General features: G+C 39.1%; 1 protein-coding gene across 1 annotated transcript in view; it reads right to left on the bottom strand.

Annotated features, from left to right (window-relative positions):
- The window catches only part of snx17 (sorting nexin 17), a 65,037-nt gene that overhangs the window by 32,153 nt on the left and 9,569 nt on the right, over positions 1-23,315 (bottom strand). Inside the window, exons 2-7 of the mRNA XM_062033786.1 lie at positions 19,528-19,602; positions 17,472-17,589; positions 9,359-9,423; positions 7,259-7,369; positions 3,126-3,216; positions 2,792-2,879 (exon numbers count right to left, since the gene is read on the bottom strand). Of these exons, the coding sequence (XP_061889770.1) occupies positions 2,792-2,879; positions 3,126-3,216; positions 7,259-7,369; positions 9,359-9,423; positions 17,472-17,589; positions 19,528-19,602 (548 nt within the window). The remainder of the gene's footprint in view (positions 1-2,791; positions 2,880-3,125; positions 3,217-7,258; positions 7,370-9,358; positions 9,424-17,471; positions 17,590-19,527; positions 19,603-23,315) is intronic.

Here is a 23,315-nt window from a genome sequence, read left to right as displayed (position 1 = left end):
CACATTTCAAATTGTTTTTGGAAACTGTGGATGTTGTGTCCTCCGGAACACAGCGGAAAAGAACCATCCGGATTGTTATAGGCGCAAAGTTCAAAAGCCAGCATCTGTGATGGTATGGGGGTGTATTAGTGCCCAAGGCATGGGTAACTTACACATCTGTGAAGGCACCATTAATGCTGAAAGGTACATACAGGTTTTGGAGCAACATATGTTGCCATCCAAGCAACATTATCATGGATGACCCTGCTTATTTCAGCAAGACAATGCCAAGCCACATTGTGCACGTGTTACAACAGCGTGGTTTCATAGTAAAAGAGTGCGGGTACTAGACTGGCCTGCTTGTAGTCCAGACCTGTCTGCCATTGAAAATGTGCGGCGCAATATGAAGCCTAAAATACCACAACGGAGACCCCGGATTGTTGAACAAACGTTTACTGAGTGTTGTTAAAAGGAAAAGCCATTTAACAGTGGCAAAAATGCTCCTGTGCCAATTTTTTTGCAATGTGTTGCTGCCATTAAATTCTAAATTAATGATTATTTGCAAATAAAAATTTAGTTTCTCAGTTAGAACATTAAATATCTTGTCTTTGCAGTCCATTCAATTGAATATAAGTTGAACAGGATTTGCAAATCATTGTATTCTGTTTTTATTTACGAATTACACAACGTGCCAACTTTACTAGTTTTGGGTTTTGTATATTTCCTACACTATTAATTCTAGGTGGGGAAAATAATCGATTTTAGATGCATTGCAATTCGGACATTGGCGATTCTAAAATTGATCACGGTAGTAAACGTCTATCGATTATTTATTTACTGTAAATAAAGTAATGTAACTTTGGCTGACTGTAACGAGCCACCTCACTAAAAGATCCGATCAACTCCTTTATTTTTGGACACGCATGTTATAGCTTTGCACACATTTCCATTCATTTAATAAATGCAATGGGAATTAATTCAACTGTTTCTTAATACAAATGCACTGTTTTTAAAAGTTGCAAGTGATGAATGCTTATTTAGCAAAATGAAAAGAAATGTAAAACTGCATCAATAATCCATTTTTGAATCGAATCCTAGCACCTGAATTGTATTCCTAATCAAATCGTGAGATGCCCAAAGATTCCCACAGCTAGTCTGTATTTGATGACAATAATCACACAGCCCTGTGCCATGTGCACCTATTAATTTCAATGAGCTATTTAGATATTTATGTCACAACCTCAGTCTGTTAATCATATCTTCCTCTTTCAGTTCTATTAGCTCCTCTTATTACTCATACACTCCTCTGGACTTTAAAATAATGCTTCGCTTTTCTTTCTTTATTTCAATTATCCTGCCATTTTTTTATTGACTTTACCACACATTTACCAAACTTCCAGCAGTATTCATTCTAAAGACTTCCGAAACTAATTTATATATTGAATCCTGTCTTACCTCTGAAGCTATATTGTTTTATGCTGATTAAATGCACTGCTGTCGTCTGAGCACACAAGTTTACTTACTTTATTTTCCTCTGTCCAGTTAACTGCCGTGTAAATTGCTATTAATTCTCCTGTAAAAACGGATAACTTGTCACTAATTATTTTATTCAAAACTATGTTTCTTGTGAAATAACTGCTGAAGCTCTTACTTTATGCTTCTGATTGGTTTATATTTTGTGGTGCCTTTTATGACTGGTCAGCTCAATCAGTCACAACAGGCCGTGAGGGTCAAAATGTATCATCATGAGAAAAACAGAGTAGTGGATGGGGAAATATATGTGTGACAAATGTCAATTGTGGCGTGTGAAAGGGTTAAATTGCCTGACGGTCGTGCTCAAAGCGTGAGGCTTGGCAGCACTGATGTAGTGTAGTTTAAAAGTAGTCGTGACATGGACACTCTACTCCATGTACCTTGCAGCTTAAAAAAAAAAACTTAATTATTATACCATTGTATTTAATGTTAGCATTTATAGTTTGTAATTAGCACGCGAGTTGTCAGCTCCACATTAGCATGCTAGTTGTCTGCTCGCGACTAGCGCGCCAGTCGTCAGCTAGCGAATAGAGCGCCAGTAGTCAGCTAGCAATTACAGTGCTAGTTGTTAGCTTGTGATTAATGCGCTGATTGCTATCTAGATAATAGCGACACTATACTGCATAATTTTAATATCTTAGTATTGCACAATAACAAGGTACCATTGAGACCAGTTTAATTTAAAACCCAATGTTATACAAGATATGGTAAATGGGTAGTACTTGTATAGCGCTTTTCTACCCTTTTTTAAGGAACTCAAAGCGCTTTGACACTATTTTCCACATTCACCCATTCACACACACACATTCACACACTGATGGCCTGATATATAAGAAGGGGGTCGCCGCTCTCCCTGTCCATCAGTCTCTGGGGGTCCTTGGTCTGGAAAATGTTGAAGACTCCTGACTTACATATTTAAATGACAAAAAGAACATCTTTAAACTTTACAAAAACCCAGGGCCCCCCTGTGATTGGGGCCCCTGTATTACATCGCCACTATCCCCTTCACTTCAACCCTTCCGGTCTCAACCCAATTATTGTTTTAAATAATCTGGGCAGGCTAGGACTCAAACTGAAAGAATTGCAGCTTAATTTATTAAATAAATATCAAGTAGCAGATGTCATTTATTGGATTTAATTGACAACGGCAGAAATATGTGACCCCCCCCCCCCCCCCCCCCCCCCCCCACAGCTGGACTGAAAACGATTTATGCCCCACAGGTCTTTTGAAAAATGTGAAAAAATAAGAAAAAAAAAACTGAAGCACAATGGTCTGTACCTTTTCCGTAAGAGTATGTGGAAGTCAGAGCTGCGTAGGCTGGTAATGGACACATAAGGCAGCTCAAATTCCTGAAGCTTCCGTACAACTGAGAAAAAGAAGAAGGAAAATAAGAAACATAGGATTTAAAAAAAAAAAATTTTTATTATCAGTCTTATCTATTGCAATATTTATTTAGACTTCTGTGCATTGGCAAGGCCAACCTGATAAAGTATAGTTTATACTTCCTGAGTGTACAGAACATTCAGTTCATGGAATGTCTGATTGTTTCAGTCAGTGGTTAACAATAAACTAAAGCAGTGATTCTGTACTGGTGTGTTGTTGTTTAACGTACATGTGAGTCCTCCTTCTTCCCCCTCACGGACAAGAAAGAGACTGAAGTAGCCCACCAGTTCTTCTGGGAGATCCAGTTTGCTTGCGACAACCTTCAAAAACACAAGTTCAATTAATTCAGAGACGAACATGTTGAGTGACCGCTAACCAGTGTTGCCACGGTTACTTTGAAAAATCAATCTGACTACTGATTAGTTCTTTAAAAGGTCACAGGTACTTTACTGATTACTATATTTCAAAAGTAAATAAGTTAAATTACATGTTACTTTATTCATTTGTATAATGATTGGTCATGATTAAGTATTTTGATGTATTTTTAAGCCCACAAAAATAAAATAAAAATTGTTTAAAATACAGTACAGGCCAAAAGTTTGGACACACCTTCTCATTTCAATGCGTTTTCTTTATTTTCATGACTATTTACATTGTAGACTGAAGGCATCAAAACTATGAATGAACACATGTGGAGTTATGTACTTAACAAAAAAAGGTGAAATAACTAAAAATATGTTTTATATTGTAGTTTCTTCAAAATAGCCATCCTCTGCTCTGATTAGTGTTTTGCACACTCTTGGCATTCTCTTGATGAGCTTCAAGAGGTCACCTGAAAGGGTTTTCACTTCACAGGTGTGCTTGAAGCTCATCGAGAGAATGCCAAGAGTGTTTCACCTTTTTTGGTTAAGTACATAACTCCACATGTGTTCATTCATAGTTTTGATGCCTTCAGTGACAATCTACAATGTAAATACTCATGAAAATAAAGAAAACGCATTGAATGAGGAGAAGGCGTGTCCAAACTTTTGGCCTGTACCAGAGGTGGGACCAAGTCATTGCTTTGCAAGTCACAAGTAAGTCTCAAGTCTTTGCCCTCAAGTCTCGAGTCAAGTCCCGAGTCAAGACAGGCAAGTCCCGAGTCAAGTCCAAAGTCAAGACTGGAAAGTCTCAAGTCAAGTCACAAGTCCTGCATTTTGAGTTTCGAGTCCTTTCAAGTCCTTTTGACCACAGACTAATATTTTTACACAGATTGTGTATGCTTTTAAACCGCTGTATTTATTTATTAAAACAAGTGCATTTGAAATAGCAGGAAAGAAAATAGTACTGACATTGCAATTCATAATAGCACTATTAACCAGTCATTTTAATAGTTTAAACAATTTTAAACATTTAACTCATTCCTTTACAGAATAAACACATTTGCAAAAACAAGTGCAACTGTACTTATTTGTACAAAAGTGTTAACGGTGTGGCGAAGTTGGTAGAGTGGCTGTGCCAGCAATCGGAGTGTTGCTGGTTACTGGGGTTCAATCCCCACCTTCTACCTTCCTAGTCACGTCCGTTGTGTCCTTGGGCAAGACACTTCACCCTTTGCCTCTGATGGCTGCTGGTTAGCGCCTTGCATGGCAGCTCCCGCCATCAGTGTGTGAATGTGTGTGTGAATGGGTGAATGTGGAAATACTGTCAAAGCGCTTTGAGTGCCTTGAAGGTAGAAAAGTGCTATACAAGTATAACCCATTTATCATTTATTTATAACATTGTATTTCCATGGCATATTGCATTGTAACTAGTTCCACAGCAGTTTCTATTCTGTTCTTACCTTATCTCATTGATCTCATCTCATACTGTATGTGTGTTGATGTGTGCGTACACATGAAAAACATAAATACATGAACATAACAATGAACAGAGTTGTACTTTTTAGATGTCAGGGCCCTATGCAATATGTACACATATTCTTAATATAGTATATATTTTAACTGACCTTTATTTGATTATGTTTGTCTTTTTGTAGGTGGCTAAAATACGCGGTGCTGCTGACCGCCGTCTAACGTTATGTTACTGTGTGTGATACATTGACTAACGTAACGTTATGTATTGGTACCTCATGCAACCCTGCTTAAAAAATCACTTGACAAAAAGTATGAATAAGGTAGCAAACTGCAGTGGACGCAACATATTGCCGTGTTTGAAATGACGTTATAACCATAAACATCTTATAAGTAGACGCAATATTGGTTGCTGTGACGCGAGCAATTTGCATCTTGAAGTGGTGATGAGGAGCCGGCGAGCAGCCTAAACTGACAGTTGACAGGTAGAAAACAAAGATGCCGGGCTGGTGTTCAGCGTTTTCCTGCTCAAATGAGCGGACTGTTGAAAATAGGAATCGGGGGATTACTTTTCACAAGTAAGATTTAACATTAATGTACTATTGGTTGTATTTTATGAAAATAACATTACCACAGAGTTGAGAAGGAGCAAAGATCTTCAATATTTGTATGTGAAAATCACAAATAAATCTTCTGGGGGAGGATGACGCCCCTACAGGGGTTTGGTTTACAAACTTTCTGCCCCACCTAAAACAAAATTCACCAGCCGCCATTGATTATAATGCATTCTCATTTTAGGCAAAATATAAGACAATACTTTCTTAACAGTATAATTGTAACCAGGAATAAGTCTTCAAGTAACAATATTCAAATACTAACATTGTTGGGTAAAACAGAATTTGGTTTTATTCTGAATCCAGTGAAACAGATTGGTGGTTTTAGCTGATATAAAGACTTTCAGGTGTTTATATATGTTTAAGTATTTGGCAGACGCTTTTATCCAAAGCGACATACATAAAAAATACATATATAACAATCACTGTAAACATGATCATTTAAGGGAAGAATGTAATACAAAATATCAATACAAAGTGTCACGACAGAGTAAACTCTCTGCTGCTGCAGCAACAGAGATACGGTCTATAAGATATACAGATATCTAATGTATTCATACATTGTTTATGTAGCATGTATATATAACATAATCATATTGTTTCTTCAATTTAAAAATAGCTGACCGTTTTTTTCCCCCTTCTCTGGGATTATATTTCCAGTTTTAATCTCGGACGTCTGGTCACTTATAGCGTATAAGAATATTCTATTACTGTTAAGCAAACTATGAATAATAAAACATGTGTCCGTTATCATAGCTACACGTATGACAGAAAAGCGCGTGAAAATGAGTGGTATTCAGTGAGGTAAAATGAATTAAATGCGTTGACAGTTCATTGCTCCTGCCAAATGAATTGCACTGAGTGGAGCGGATCACCACTCCAAGATGGCGGCCCCGCGTCTCGTCTGCGCCAGTAGGCAGTAGCGCTCGATGCTGTGTACCCTTATAAGATGTCTATGGTTATGACGTTAGCAGTGAGTTTACAGCCTCACTGATTTAACTACACAGCAAATAAAAGTCATGTTACTTAGCCAATAAACGTTATCTTACATTCAAAACTTACCCTTCTTTGTGCAACTTCAAATGTTGAACGAAGTTGGAAGTTGTTGCGTCTCCGTCTGTAATATTCGAACTGCGTGATTTGCATACGGCAATTCGTTGACCAAGTCGTAGTTTTTATACCCGAACGAAACCAACTTTGGTATAAATCTTTCTCACTGGCGCGTTGTTTGACAACTCTTGTTCATTGGTTGTCCTGCAATTTGATTGGATCAATGCTGTGTGATGAAAACAATGTAGATCTAATTTGATTGGCTGTTGTACTGAGAGCACACACGCTGACACGCAGCACACACGCTGATAGACAGACACGTACAAAATGAAAGCTACGGAGCGCTCCCAAATAACTTTTTAAGCTTTAGGTTTTGGGGAAAAAAGCAAGTCATGTCAAGTCAAAAGGCTTAAGTCCAAGTGAAGTCACAAGTCATTGATGTTAAAGTCTAAGTCGAGTTGCAAGTCTCTTTACATTTTGTCAAGTCGAGTCTAAAGTAATCAAATTCATGACTCGAGTCTGACTCGAGTCCAAGTCATGTGACTCGAGTCCACACCTCTGGCCTGTACTGTAGAAGGCAACTTTATTCATCGTTTTTAAGAGATGTTTAGGGGCCTTTAGAAATGTCGCCACAACAGGCAGGGGAGTCTGCTCCCCACTTTACAAAATGTAAAGTGGGGAGCCCGAAAAGCAAGAAGAAAGCAAATGTATATTTTTGCTAAAGAAAATGAAAAAAACAATAATGCAGTGACTTGGATGACTAACTTGAATGTGATGACTCGTTTAAAAATAGTAACGAGTTAGATTACGCGTTGCTGAGAAACGTGGCCATATTTAGTCGTCACGGGTTGACACAAAGTGCTTACATCCAGGACGTCCTCGGTCTGATCGGAGCTGAGAATGTTGACCGTGACCTTCTGGCCGTTGGAGAGGCAGATGTCCAGGGCCACCTCTTCCGTGGGGATCTGCTGTGTCTCCTAAAGAAACACACACACACACACACACACACACACACACACACACACACACACACACACACACACACACACACACACACACACACACACACACACACACACACACACACACACACACACACACACACACACACACACACACACACACACACACACACACACACACACACACACACACACACACACACACACACACACACACACACACACACACACACACACACACACACACACACACACACACACACACACACACACACACACACACACACACAAAGCATTTTGGGAACTTACTAGCTCATCTCAATTAATTTGAATATTTTTTAAAGCTGTAGGTAAATTAAAAAATTAAATATTTTACTTTAAGCGGCTTAACACTGAGTGATCTGTAATATCTTCATCACTTTGATAATTATGGTTTATAGCTAAAAAAAAACAGGAATTGAGTATCTAAAAAAAAATTGTCAAACATCAATATTGTAAATGACTGACGAACACTAATAAAACATTGAAATGTGTCAAAAATCAAATACATTTTGCACCATATTCTAAATCGATATACAGTATATGTTCATGTATATATACACACTGTATAGCAGTTTAGCTTTTTATTTACTCAACTGCACAGAATACTTGGCATCCATTGTAAAGTCAAGTCGATGTCACATTTGTGAAAGCAGTGTGTGCTATGGTGATGAAGAGGCCGCTCCTCTTATTTGTAGAATTAACTTTGCGAAATATCAGGTGGGATATGTCTACAGCACAGGTGCCAAACTCAAGGCCCGGGGACCAGATCTGGCCCGCGACATCATTTTATCTCGTCCGCAAATACCTGGAAATGATATGTGTCAATAAAGTACTTAATATTTTCTCACTAAATGTAATCGATTTTTTTTCATTTTGACAGAAAAAAAAAATATATGTACTGCTTAAAAATGCGTGCCTTTTCAACTTTAATAAAATCCATTATTGCAACAAATATTACATTATATTACCATACTTTCCAAACATGTTTTTGTCTAAATAATACTTAACTTTACAGCAAACTACCCATCAAATTGATAAAAATTACAATAAATGTTACGGTTTACAGCATATTACTGTAAATTTAAAAAAAACTACTACTGTTTTTGCGTTAAAATTCTGTTGACTGAGCTGCCAGTTTTTGACTGTAAAATCTACTGTTGTTGTTTTTAACGGTGTATTACTGTAAATGGAAAGACGGCACATTTGTTTTCACGGTAGAAAAACTGGCAGCTAGGTTGCCAGTATAAAAAAATTACTCTTGTTTTTCCATTAATAATATAATGTTGTAAAAACCAATGTAAATTTAACACAAAAATTCTGGCAACTAAGTTGCCAGCTTTTTCCGTAACCCCCCCACCCCCCACCCCAAAAAAAACAGTGGCACTGTTTTTCCATTTACCGTAAAAAAATTTAAATGTAAAGTTGTCACTGTAAAATCGACAGTCTTCTTAAAAAATATTTACAGTATATAATTAATAATGAAATCCAGAGGCAAATTCATACATTATTCACTGTTACAAGCGGCCCTCTGATGGCAGCCATAACTGCCATGTGGCCCTCAATGAAAACCCGTTTGACATCCCTGCTTTGCAGCCATGCATTACTAATAGGGCTGTCAAAATTAACACATTAATACGGATTAATTCATCAATGATTCCTTATTATTGTTTTTCTGATTATTAAAAATGTATCCACAGCAATCTTTTGATTAATCATATTTGATCATTTGACAGCATTAATTACTAATAACAAAAGGTTGCATATCTAAATTTAAATTAATTAACACTGAGGCAAGGGGTGGGGGGTTGCAAACTGATTAATCTTCACCAAGGTCACTGGATTTACAAGCCTGCCTGGCAACCAAGACCACAGCTTGAAGGATGACAACACAACCTGGAGCCATATTCCGAATACATGCATACATTATCCACTTGCATACTGTCTTTTAAAAAAGGTACTGACCTGCTGTGCTTTTCTTAGGAAGCTGTTGAACAACTCGCTGGCTCCAAGCAGTGGATCTTGGCGTACTGCGCAAAGAAGGAAACAATGAGTCAAGCAGCACCTGCATGTGAAAACTTCTCCCCGTGGAGAGGTTAATCGTGTCCTTTGGCGCACGTTTACTAAACACGTACGTGATTACTGGTGAATGTTTGATTAAGATGATGCCAAGCTTTTGCACCTCCACTGTTTCATTTTTCCACACCGTACCAAGACCAAGCCTGCTCGTTGCCAAAAACAGCACGTGTTGGTACGTAATGTGCTCGAAACAACGCTTCCTTGTTCTGCCGTGGCGGCCGGTGCCGAGAGGATTAAAACAGACCTTTGCCGTCCGAGGTGCTACTTTCCGCAAATTTGTTTGTGTAGCAGGTTTAGCATAAGGTTTGGGGTAATAGGATTAAAAAGCAAGACATGAAAGTCCGCTTTTTTAGGTGCTGTAGAGTGATATAAAACCTGGATTTTTTTCCAAAGCTGAGGGAACTCTCCTGAAGGAATCAATAAAGTACTATCTATTAAGTTTGTTAGAAATGTCCTTAAATGTGTTTGGTGTGGACAAAATACCAAAACACATCTGTTAGGACAGTGGATGGACGCACTATTTAACATAACTGTAAATCATCTGTTTCAACGTTGGGATGCATTATTTAAACGGCATGAATTTGGCTGATGATAGAGCTTTTAATATTATCGTTATAATGTGATGCATATTGATAACTAGGGATGTAACGGTACTGTAGATACCGCGAAATTGCAATTTCAAAACCCTCACAATATTGCCGTAGCGTGTGAAACAAAAACTTGATGAGTGGTATTTTTCTGGCGCTTTTGTGTAGGTCTATTCTCCTGAAATAAACTACCGTATTTTTCGGACTGTAAGTCGCACTTAAAGGCCTACTGAAAGCCACTACTACCGACCACGCAGTCTGATAGTTTATATATCAATAATGAAATCTTAACATTGCAACACATGCCAATACGGCCGGGTTAACTTATAAAGTGCAATTTTAAATTTCCCGCTAAACTTCCGGTTCGAAACGCCTCTGAGGGTTGACGTATGCGCGTGACGTCAATCATTGAAACCGAAGTATTCGGACACCATTGAAGTCAATACGAAATAGCTCTGTTTTCATCTCATTATTCCACAGTATTCTGGACATCTGTGTTGGTGAATCTGTTGCAATTTGTTCATTGCATTATGGAGAAAGAAGCTGAGCAAGCAAAGAAGAAAGTTGTCGGTGCGAAGTGTCTATTTTGCGAGGGAAGTCAGCAACAACACGTACACAGCCGGCGCTTCTTTGTTTACATTCCCGAAAGATGCAGTCAAGATGGAAGAACTCGGACAACAGAGACTCTTACCAGGAAGACTTTGATTTGAATACACAGTTGCGATAACGTGAGTACACAGCTGCACTTCCAAACATTTGATCGCTTGCTATAAATAGCTCGAGCTAGTAGCTAGGAGCTAGCATTAGGATTAATTTGTGGCATATTAAATATAAGCCTGGTTGTGTTGTGGCTAATAGAGTATATATGTGTCTTGTGTTTATTTATTGTTGTAGTCATTCCCAGCTGAATATCAGGTCCCACCCGCGCGCTTCCAAACATTTGATTGCTTGCCCGTACGTGCGTGTCATGTACGTAACTTTGATTAAATATATAAGCTTTATGAACTTTGGGTTAGGTGAACGGTTGTTTGGGCTGAGTGAGTGTGTGTGTTATGCAGGTGTTTGAATTGTATTGGCGGGTTATATATACGGGATCCCGTCCATATTACCCGCTCGAGCTATAACTGGCTCGAGCTAGTAGCTAGTAGCTAGTAGCTAGGAGCTAGCATAACAAACACCTAGGTGTTTTTATGCGGGATTAATTTGTGGCATATTAAATATAAGCCTGGTTGTGTTGTGGCTAATAGAGTATATATATGTCTTGTGTTTATTTACTGTTGTAGTCATTCCCAGCTGAATATCAGGTCCCACCCGCGCGCTTCCAAACATTTGATTGCTTGCCAGTACGTGCGTGTCATGTACGTAACTTTGATTAAATATATAAGCTTTATGAACCTTGGGTTAGGTGAACGGTTGTTTGGGCTGAGTGAGTGTGTGTGTTGATCAGGTGTTTGAATTGTATTGGCGGGTTATATATACAGGATCCCGTCCATATTACCCGCTCGAGCTATAACTAGCTCGAGCTAGTAGCTAGGAGCTAGCATAACAAACACCTAGGTGTTTTTATGCGGGATTAATTTGTGGCATATTAAATATAAGCCTGGTTGTGTTGTGGCTAATAGAGTATATATGTCTTGTGTTTATTTACTGTTGTAGTCATTTTCAGCTGAATATCAGGTCACCCCCGGCTCTCACAGCATCTTCCACTCCCCACTAGTCCTTCACTTGCACTTTCCTCATTTAAAAATATTTCATCCTCGCTCAAATTAATGGGGAAATCGTCGCTTTCTCGGTCCGAATCTCTCTCACTTCATGCGGCCATCATTGTAAACAATAGTGAACTTTGCGTATATGTTCAATTGACTACGTCACGCTACTTCCGGTAGGGGCAAGCCTTTTTTTATCAGATACCAAAAGTTGCGATCTTTATCGTCGTTGTTCTATACTAAATCCTTTCAGCAAAAATATGGCAATATCGCAAAATGATCAAGTATGACACATAGAATAGATCTGCTATCCCCGTTTAAATAAAAAAATGTCATTTCAGTAGGCCTTTAAAATCCTTTCATTTTCTCAAAACTCGACAGTGCACCTTATATCCCGGTGCGACTAATGTATGGAATAATTTTGGTTGTGCTTACCGACCTTGAAGCTATTTTATTTAGTACATGATGAAATGATAAGTGTGACCAGTAGATGGCAGTCACACATGAGAGATACCTGTAGACTGCAATATGATGGCAGTCACACATAAGAGATACGTGTAGACTGCAATATGACTCAAGTAAACAACACCAACATTTTATATGTTCCATTGAAAATATAGAACATTACACACGGCACTGAAAAACCAATCAAAATGTTTTAGTATGACTTTGGTAAGCTATAAAGCAGCACCACTTGATTGATTGTACTGTGCTTCAACATACAAGTATTATTATGGTGTGTGTATAATGGAAGACATTATCTGCCAATTTGTTTCGCAATATTATGAAAAAGCAACTTTTCTTACCTTCTGGTACCTGCTGATCTGTATTCAGGATCTGCATAAGTCCTGACAATTTGCGCGCGTGCGCCTTTGTAGTCTATAAGCTTCTTTTTCTCCATCTTCTTGCTATGGTATATTCATCCTCTGCTGTTGCCATTTCTAATATAAAGTCGTGTAGATTTCTAACTTATATCTGTCAGGAAACTCACCTTGAAAGCGCTAAAACATACCGGTGCAGTGAGTTTACGTTATTCACCCAAGGAACTTTAGTTATTAGAGTTCCGGTCGGACAGTTTTTCACGGGACACATTTCCGGCGCTGTTATTGCACTAGTGAGCCACGGATGAGGAGATGCTGCTCCGTTATTGATTGAAGTAAAGTCTGAATGTCATTAAAACAGTTAGCTCCATCTTTTGACACTTCTTCCACCCCCGTCCTTGCACGCTTCACCGCTACAACAAAGATGACGGAAAAAAGACGCTGCAAACAAACCTTGGCAAAAACATAACCTCTTAGGTGATGGTCTGTAATACAGAGTGGCTCACGGCGCACCATTGCGGAGGGAAAGCGCCCTGTGGGAGTGTGGACTTTGCAGTGTGGCCAATATAAACTTTTACTAACTGTACAAGTAGTGATTTAAAGGGATTTTGTCATGATTTTTTTTCTACATTTAAAACACTCCCTTGTGGTCTACATCAGTGGTCCCCAACCTGCCTTCAAAATAAGATGCAGATACAACATTAAAAACGAATATAAAGAACATGAGAATTTTAACTCACCGTAACGCTGTAGATTTGTCAACCTGTAATGCGTACCACGGTGATTTATCAATCCTCTTTAACAATTGTGTCTCAACGGCTATTTCCTCAATGCGCCGAGTCACGGTGCTAGCCGGGCACCTGTGATATCAGCAGCCTCTCCTAGAAGTTGACGGCAAATGTCTTTAGCGGCAGGAAAGATCAATTCTTCACCAATAGTGAATGGCTTTTTAGCCTTAGCAATACAATTAGCCACTAAGTACGATGCTCTCAGTGCATTCTCATTTACTAATGTGGTGTCCCTCAGTAATTTCTTCTGTTTTTCATGTTCATGTTTTTTTCTTTCAAAATACCCCGGGGGCTTGTCTTTTAATCCAGGGTGCTTGGTCTCTAAGTGGCAAAGCAGTTTTGAAGGCTTCATTGCCTCATTAGAGAGCTGGTCGCCACATATTATGCAGAGCGGGCACGGTGCGTGGGAATCACCTGTTGCGATAAATCTATATTTCAAGTAGGACTCCTGGTATTGTCTGTTAAAAGCTTTCTTTTTGTTGGAAGTCGTAGGCTGTTCTTCTCTCTCTTCCCAAAGAAACTTTCCAAAGACGTCTGTTTTTTTTACTCATTTTCCTAGCTGGGTTAAATTTTGCCGCTCTAGTGACCAATATATAACCGAGAGAATCCGGTCATTTTTCTAAATAAAATACTAAAAAAAAAAAAAATCGTTCGGGCTCAGATAAATAAAACTGAAATAACTAATTATTGCTTGTGCGGCCCGGTACCAATCGGTCCGCGGTGGTTGGGGAACACTGATGTAGACCAGTGGTCCCCAACCACCGGGCCGCGGCCCGGTACCGGTCCGTGGAGCGATTGGTACCGGGCCGCACAAGAAATAAAATTAAAAAAATAAAACTTTTTTTTAATTAAATCAACATAAAAAACACAATATATACATTATATATCAATATAGATCAATACAGTCTGCAGGGATACAGTCCGTAAGCACACATGATTGTATTTCTTTATGGAAAAAATAAAAATAAAATAAAAATAAAAATTCCACACCCCACCCCCACCCCCACCGGTCCGTAGGAAACATTTTCAAACGTTGACCGGTCCGCAGCTACAAAAAGGTTGGGGACCACTGGTCTACATAACATGTAATGGTGGATTTTTGGTCAACATTTTGGATAGATTATGTTTCACAGACCATCTTCAAACCGCTTCCTGACTGTCGCTTCAGGATGCGCCATTTTGTGGGCAGTCTTATTTATGAGCATACAATGGCGGACTCACGCAAAGCTCTTCGGGTAAACCTCTACCATATATGGCGATATCCGCTAACGTCACAAGTTGTGCTCGTTTACAGGAAATATGAAGGAAGGCAAGATTGTTTTATAAATATCTCCGCCATCTCTCCATAGTTTGATTTAACATTTTTGGGACTTACGCAGATTCCAAATACACAAACACAGGTACCAATAGGTAAGAAAAGTTAGAGTTGCATAATAGAGCTTTTTAAGAAAACATACTGACATTTCTTTCGGGCATACAAGTGTAAAAATAAATTAACTGCTGTTAACAAAACGTGTTGCAAAGGTCACGTTAATACATTTCATTTGTATTTATTTATTTGAAGGACAATGTGCAGTTACATTAGGAAGATGGCTGCACCAGATTTAGCACCATGATAATTTCCATCTGTAGTCCTTTTATGGTGCATCTAACATCCACAATAAAATTACACAGGATCGAAAATACAGAACAATATTAAAATTACATAATAATAAACAATTTAAAATATAAGTACAATACATAGAGGGTATGTGTATTACAAATCAGTGGGCGGTCAAGTTACAGTATTTTAGCAGCTTCATTTAAAGTGCAGAAGTATATAAAGTGCAGCAGTTTTTATCAAAGTCCACATACAGTGCAGTAGCCATCAGATATCATAAGGGTATGATTCAATAACCATATACCCCATTGATATTGCATAAATAAAAAAGTTTGCGATGTTACAATATTTGAATGGTACTCTGGTGGCCATCAGACTGCTCCCGCCAGTGTATTATCTGATGGTCAACTACCTGCCTGGTATTGCTAATGTGAGCAGGACTGGTGGTCTAAAAGCCAGGCTTTGACTACCTGTGAGAAACTGTGAACACTAGAGTTGTTCTTTAGATTGTCTGGGAGACCATTCCATTCTTTGATGGCTTGATATGATAAAGCTGATTAGGAGGAGGCAGACTTTCTTTTTGGAACATTACAGTCACCCCTGGATACAGACCTTAACACTCTGCGTGTTAATTGCGAGCGTAGCTATACGTATGTTTTTAAGGGAGGAGGAGCTGCATCATTTAAGATCATATGTACCAGGTGGATATTGGAGAACCTGATCAGGTTTTCAAAGCTAACTATACCGTATTTGTCAAGTATGTTACAATGGTGGTATCGCCGAGGCTTTTTACCGAGGATTTTCAGTGCTTGATTATGTAATGATCTGAGAGAATTTAAAACAGTCTGTTTTGGCTTGAAACCATGATGACATTCAGTACAAGATATGTGATATGATCATTGCATTGAAAAACGATTTAGCTGCTTCCAATGATAAGAAGCTCCTTATGTGCTAGAAGTTGGCAATGTTATATTTCAGAACATGACATACCTTTTTAAAATGATTTTTAAAATTTAGTGTGGGATCCAGTATCACGCCTAAGTATTTAACTTCCTCAGCATTACTGATCATGTAACTATTCACATAGATGTTTGGGAGAACACTTTGGTTTGGTTTGTTTGAAAAATACACTGTGACAGATTTATCCGTGTTCAGCGTAAGGCAGGACTCGTTCAGCCACTTTGTTGCTTTGGTCATTGTCTCGAATAGCTTAGCTGCAACCACATTTGCATCAGAACCGTGAGTATAGTGGACTGTGTCGTCAGCATACATTAAGATCTCCACATCCTCACAGATGGAAGGTTGGTCATTAATGTATTTCTGGTTCTTTGGTCGTCATTACACTTTCTGTGGTGTAGTTGCGTCCCAAAAACAACAATAAAAACAACACAAGACAAACAAAAATCCAACCATGATTTGATGCTTTTACGTGACTTTGGCACAATTTTCCACAGGGCGCATCGGATTATAAGGCGCACTGCAGATGAATGGTCAATTTTTAAAAATCTTTTTTCCATATATAAGGCGCACCAAATAATAGGGCGCATTAAAAGGAGTCATAATACTAATATTTTTTTCTAAATGTAAAACACTTCCTTGTGGTCTACATAACATGTAATGGTGGTTCTTTGGTCAAAAAGTTGCATAGATGTTCTACAGATCATCTTCAAGTCGCTTTCTGACAGTCGTTTCTGAATGCGCCGTTTTGTGGGCGGTCTTATTTACATGGCTCACCATAGAAAAAAAGAAGAAGCTTATTAACTACAAATTTTCAGGACCTATGCAGATCCCAAATACAGATCAGCAGGTACCAGAAGATAAGAAAAGTTGCTTTTGCATAATATTGCGAAACAAAACACCAGATAATGTCTTACCTTATACACACACACACCATAACAATACACCTATGTTGAAGCATATCAAGCGGTGCGGCTTCATAGCTTACCAAAGTCGTACTAAAACATTTTAATAGATTTTTGAGCGCCGTGTGTAATGTTCTATATTTTCAATGGAACATATAAAATGTTGGTGTTGTTTACTTGAGTCATATTGCAGTTTACATGTATATCATATGTGTGACTGCCAGCTACTGGTCACACTTATCGCACTATGTACTAAATAAAATTGCTTCAAGGTCGGTAAGCAAAACCAGAATTATTCCGTACATTAGGCGCACCGGGTTATATGGCGCACTGCCGAGTTTTGAGAAGAAAAAAAAGGATTTTAAGTGCGCCTCATAGTCCGGAAAATACGGTAATTTTGGTCAAATTGGTTAAAAAACATCAAACTTTTTTGTCCCAGAAAAAGGTTCCTTTGTTGGTTTACACCTCAGTCCAACTGTCTGCAAACATTGATCACATGGTGGGGAGATGGAAAATAACTGTTTTGACTGCAATGTCACCAAGTGGTCTGCTGACTATGTGAAGACAAAAACAACCCCAGACAGAATTGGAAGCAGAAGACGCCACCTGTTGAGCAACAATGATAAACAACTCACCCGCCTGCATGTACTTCTCCAAAAGCTCCCGCCTCTGCTCCACTTCGGCGGGCGTCAGAGTGAAGATCTTCTTTGGGGGGAAGGACGGCACCACATTGCTCCCGTATTCCTTCTTTATCTGTAGGGAAACAAAGTCGACATTGTGAAGCGCAGCGCGCAACTTTGCTGTTTCTGTACTTTTTTATCTCCCTACCTTCGTCCCACAATTAAAATAATTTGTCAAAGCAAATATGTGCTTGATTCAACACAAGCATTCATTCCGGTCTATAAGCAACATTCATGCCCGTGAATCACAGCTTAATAAACACATTTGTGTGCATTCTCATAACAATATAAGCATGTTTATATTGGAAAGTGCATTATACATATCCATAGACAAAATGTATTGCTGCAGTCTATACTCATACAGTTTACCCACTTTCCTACAGTCACCGGGTGCTTTGTCTACAAAAGCAAATAACTACTGGGGTCAAAATCATTTGGCAATAACAGCTGTGGCTGTAGGCAACCTCCCGTTGTACAAAACCCAAAACCAGTGAAGTTGGCAGGTTGTGTAAATGGTAAATAAAAACAGAATACTATGATTTGCAAATCCTTTTTAACCTATATTCAACTGAATAGACTGCAAAGACAGGATAATAAACGTTTGAACTGGTAAACTGTTTTATTTTTTGCAAATATTAGCTCATTTGAATTTGATGCTTGCAACATGTTTCAAACTAGCTGGCACAAATGGCATAAAAGACAGAGAAAGTTGAGGAATGCTCATAAAACACTTATTTGGAACATCCCACAGGTGAACAGGCTAATTGGGAACAGGTGAGTGCCATGATTGGGTATAAAAGTAGCTTCCATGAAATGCTCAGTCATTCACAAACAAGGATGGGGCGAGGGCCACCACTTTGTGAACAAATGCGTGAGCAAATTGTCCAACAGTTTAAAAACAACATTTCTCAATGAGATATTGCAAGGAATTTAGGGATTTCACCATCTACGGTCCGTAATATCATCAAAAGGTTAAGAGAATCTGGAGAAATCACTGCACGTAAGCGGCAAGGCTGAAAACCAACATTGAATGCCCGTGACCTTCGATCCCTCAGGCGGTACTGCATCAAAAACAGACATCAGTGTGTAAAGGATATCACCACATAGGGGCAAAGTTCAAAAGCCAGCATCTGTGATGGTATATACTGTAGGTGCATTAGTGCCCAAGGAATGGGTAACTTACACATCTGTGAAGGCGGCATTAATGCTGAAAGGTACATACAGGTTTTGGAGCAACATATGTTGCCATCCAAGCAAGGTCTTTTTCATGGACGCCCCTGCTTATTTCAGCAAGACTATGACAAGCCACAATCTGCACATGTTACAACAGCGTGGTTTCATAGTAAAAGAGTGCGGATACTAGACTGGCCTGCCTGTAGTCCAGACCTGTCTCCCATTGAAATTGTGTGGCGCACTATTAAGCGTCAAATACCACAACGGAGACCATGGACTGTTGAACAACTTAAGCTGTACATCAAGCAAGAAAGGGAAATAATTCCACCTGAAAAGCTTCAAAAATTGGTCTCCTCAGTTCCCAAACGTTTACTGAGTGTTGTTAAAAGAAAAGGCCATGTAACACAATGGCAAAAATGCCCCGGTGCCAACTTTTTTGCAAAGTGTTGCTGCCATTAAATTCTAAATTAAGGATTATTTGCAAAAAAAATAGTTTCTCAGTTCGAACATTAAATATCTTGCCTTTGCAGTCTATTCAATTGAATAGAAGTTGAAAAGGATTTGCAAATCATTGTATTCTGTTTTTATGTACCATTTACACAACGTGCCAACTTGACTGGTTTTGGGTTTTATAGTAAGTATTAATTTATTATTCACCTAAAATATGAACAATACTCACGTAAATCATAAAATAAATAGTGTCACTACTTAGTGGAAATTGACTTACCAAATTTCAAACCGCTAACCTTCAAACTAAACAACCATATCACATAAGGAACACATTTAATGACCGTTTTGGGCCCCAGGGTTGCAAAAACAAAAAAAAATAGATTCATACCTGCTCGTGTAAGCCGAGTAGTTGACTGTAGCGTACCCGGCAGTGCAGCACGCCGTTGACGTGGATGTTGTAGGCCTGTGGGAGGAACACACGTCCAGTAAGTAGTATAAAGAAACTAAAACCTCTACAGATGAACCCATTGTAGCTATTTTCCTTCAAGAGGCATCAACAAATAGATTGGAAAAAGGAAATAAGAACATTGCATCACAAAATGTTCATCATTCCTCGTATCATGTTGTACAACAGCAGCCACACTGAAGCTTGTGGAATCATTTCTTTGTTTGCTACTCGAATCAGCAAGCAAAGTGTCTCAAAGCCAAATCTCCGTTAAGTATTACCTCATTAAAACAATTTATAATGTTCAACCAATCCCTCTAACATATATATATATATTTTTATTTTACAAAGAGTTTAAATCTTTTCAAACGCCTACAGAATTCAAATCTTTTGAGGATATTTGGCTGACAGAGTGTTGCTCTTGTTATAAAAAAATCTAAACGAGTGGTTGTGAAAAAAGAGCCAAGCAGGGTTCCACTTTGGCTTTATTTATGATAACAACACAAGCTTTTTATAGCCGACTTCAGTGAAACTACAAAACATTGTAAATATTTTTTAACATTAGGCCTTGTTATGCTCACAAGAGACTTTGTGAGACTTAGCTACAGATAATGTGACAAAAGTGACTACTCTCCTCACATTTTCAGCAACAGATTTGAAATCAAAACTTCTCAAGGAATAATACCATAGAAAGGACACTTCAATATACTTTAGAGTAGTCAGGGTACAGCTTGTATAGCAATGTAAATCTATTTTTCACTAAAAATGACTCAGCAGAGTCAACACACAGTGATCACTTTTTTGAATAGATGGCAGCTAGCTAGCGTGTGTACTTGGTGTGAGCACGATAGTTATCTTAATTCCCCAGAGCTACACGTGTTATACTGGAATCCTCCTCAACAACCACCGACAAACTATGGAATCACCTGACTTCGGACGATGTTCATTCAGTTGTTTAATTTTGTAGAAAGAAGGCAGATAACAGACATGATGCAAATCTATTATCATTTCAAATGTCAATTTTCTGGCTTCAAGAAACACTAAGGCTGCTTCTCCACTAAGGTTGTACAGGATATATCCCACCTAACCTTATCCCAGGTCCGCACACACAATGCCATCGTTTAAGACCACCTCCTCCTCCATCCGCTGGCGCAACGCGACCTAGTACGCATGCGTGGAAAATGGCAGACGCACATATATATTACGTCATAGTCACCTCTGACCTGGAAGTGTATTCTTACCCTGTGTTTCAATGTAACCTATTGCCACACTTCTTTTAACTGTAAACCTTGCTTGCCTCACCATCAGCAGCTGTTAAGACTATTGTAGTGAATCACACCTGAGCCATCATACATGAATCATATTTTTAATGGATGTGTGAAAGTAAACAATGTGATAAAAATAACATTTTACAACAATAAATCTAGGTATCTAGATATCTGGTCAGAACACTCCTCACTCTTGTACCTTCACCTTCATTTTCCATTCTTGCAATCCTGCTTGTGCTTGGAGGCTGAAATTGGCGGTCGTACTTGACGGCCGCAACCACTTCATGGCTTCACAATAGTTATGGAGTACAAAACTAAACGCTGAGTAATCGCTCGACATACAACGCGGACAAAAACTTATAGTCTGCTTTGTCAGTCCAAAGGAATTCGCTGTTTCCCGTAGTCTTCCTTCGTCCACGGTAGCCCGCACTCTCGTTGTCTTCCTTTCGACAAATGGACAAAGTAAGTAAAATCACAGCTGACCTGGACATTCGAAAGTTCTATTGCCATTCCTGTGGAACAACACACTCGTTGACAAACATATCCCACCAGGCTGCCGTTCTTCCAGGCCCTATCCAAAACAGTCGCTCAACATTGCTATGTTGCCGTCTGAGATGGGTTGTATCCGAAATAGCTGCAATTGCGCGTTTCCTTCTGTTAAGGTATGCATGTGTGATTTCCACAAGTGTCTGTACATGTAGAAGAAGGAGAAACACGGGCATGTCTGGATGACTCGCCTGCATATTTCCAGTGGTTACCTCAGAGTTACGAAACCGCTTGTTATGAAGCTGGCTGTGGCGCGTTCTTTATGACGTCACTTCCTGTCTGGGGCGCGGTCTTTCCGACGTCACTTCCTCTCCGAACTCAGTTTGTAAACGATCGATGAGTCCACACAAAGCTAAGAGCCGGAGATTCAAGAAATACACGGCGCACTTACCCTTGTAAAAAATTATCCCAGGAGGGGAACCTTAAACGATGGGTTAGTGTGGGTGACACAGGGCTTAGGCTTAATAATTATTCATTTAAGGAGTTATCCGGCTTAATGTAGACAGGGCCTAAAAGTAATCAAGAAATGTAATTGTGGTAGTCAGTAACCCCTGATTTCCACAGGATGCAGAATGCCAGCGAAATGTAATCGCCACGGAACGGCACCGCCATTTGCACGGCGAGGCCGCAACAGCATTCTGTTGTGGCCCCGCCGTGCATGCAGCGAAAAGCGCAGGCTTTTATGAGATCTCATGAATCGGCGCATAATCATGTGATGAAATAAACACTTAAGTCTGTGACGGCATAAACTTGACTTCACTCGTAAAAAATATGTCAGTTTTGCCTTGCAGAACGACAACTTTGTTTTTGTAGCAAGCAACAACAAAACCGTAACATCATCCCTACGAGCGTTGCAGACACACACAACTCTAACGAAGCACGCCCCTGCATCCCTGGCCCCCGTATTAGCTGCCGTTTGACACAGGACCCCTACGCGCACATAGCTGCCTGGGATATGTCTGTATATGATTCTTTCAGTTTGGACCTGCAGAATTAGGTTTTGGGTCAACAAGGTGAAATTAGGGCTGGGACGATAAAACAAAATCAATATATATCGCGATAAGACACAATCAATATCAATATTTATTTAAATTTTTTGGTCAGAAGAAACAAGAAATTATGAAACAATATTCTTTGCATGAAGCCACTCGCGCTTTGGGAACCGGGCTAAACAGGAAGTGTCACTGAGCTATGGGAGTGACACACTAACAGTCAATCAGGTAACAGTACCCACTACCAAGTTTGGTGGCACAGTCTTTCTGTCTCGCTGTGGATTCTCTGCATGGAGTGAGAAGAGAAAGTGTGATATATTGATTATATCAACTCAATAACAGAAAGTTGTCTTTAGTTTTGTCGGTTTTAATGCAGACAGCGCGGCGACATCCTGACACTTCCAATGTGTCGGTGAGTAGCTTCCCAAACTACCCTGTGTAGAGTTCAATAGCTTATACACTACTGCCATCTAGTTTCTCCACACTGCAACTACCTTCAAATGTACTGCAATCATTTTACCACTTGGCTAGCAGACATATTCTCCACTGATAAATAGCACTCTTGGTAAGTTGGAAATTGTATTATTACTGTATTTATTGGCAGGCTTAAATAAGTCATAAAAAATATCAATAACTATCGATATTGATCAATATAAAAAACCTCTATCGTGATACACTTTTCAGCCATATCACACAGCCCTAGGTGAAAATGACATTTGAAAACCTTTGACAAGTTGACTTCATGTCCGTACCCGCCCATTAGGACGTTTGAAAGTGTAAAATACGATCCACTTTAAAGACGGATTATTTTATTTTGAAAGTAAACCGGATAATTTATGTTGTGTATGTGCATGAATTCTTGTCCAACACAAGCAGATTTTAGTTTAATTGATCCGCCGAGAAGAAAGAAGCTCTGTATATATTT

Source organism: Entelurus aequoreus, linkage group LG23 (assembly GCF_033978785.1).
Source record: "Entelurus aequoreus isolate RoL-2023_Sb linkage group LG23, RoL_Eaeq_v1.1, whole genome shotgun sequence".
NCBI classification, from domain to species: domain Eukaryota; kingdom Metazoa; phylum Chordata; class Actinopteri; order Syngnathiformes; family Syngnathidae; genus Entelurus; species Entelurus aequoreus.
Note: the sequence above shows the minus strand (reverse complement) of the source record. Positions and strands in the feature narration are given on the sequence as shown.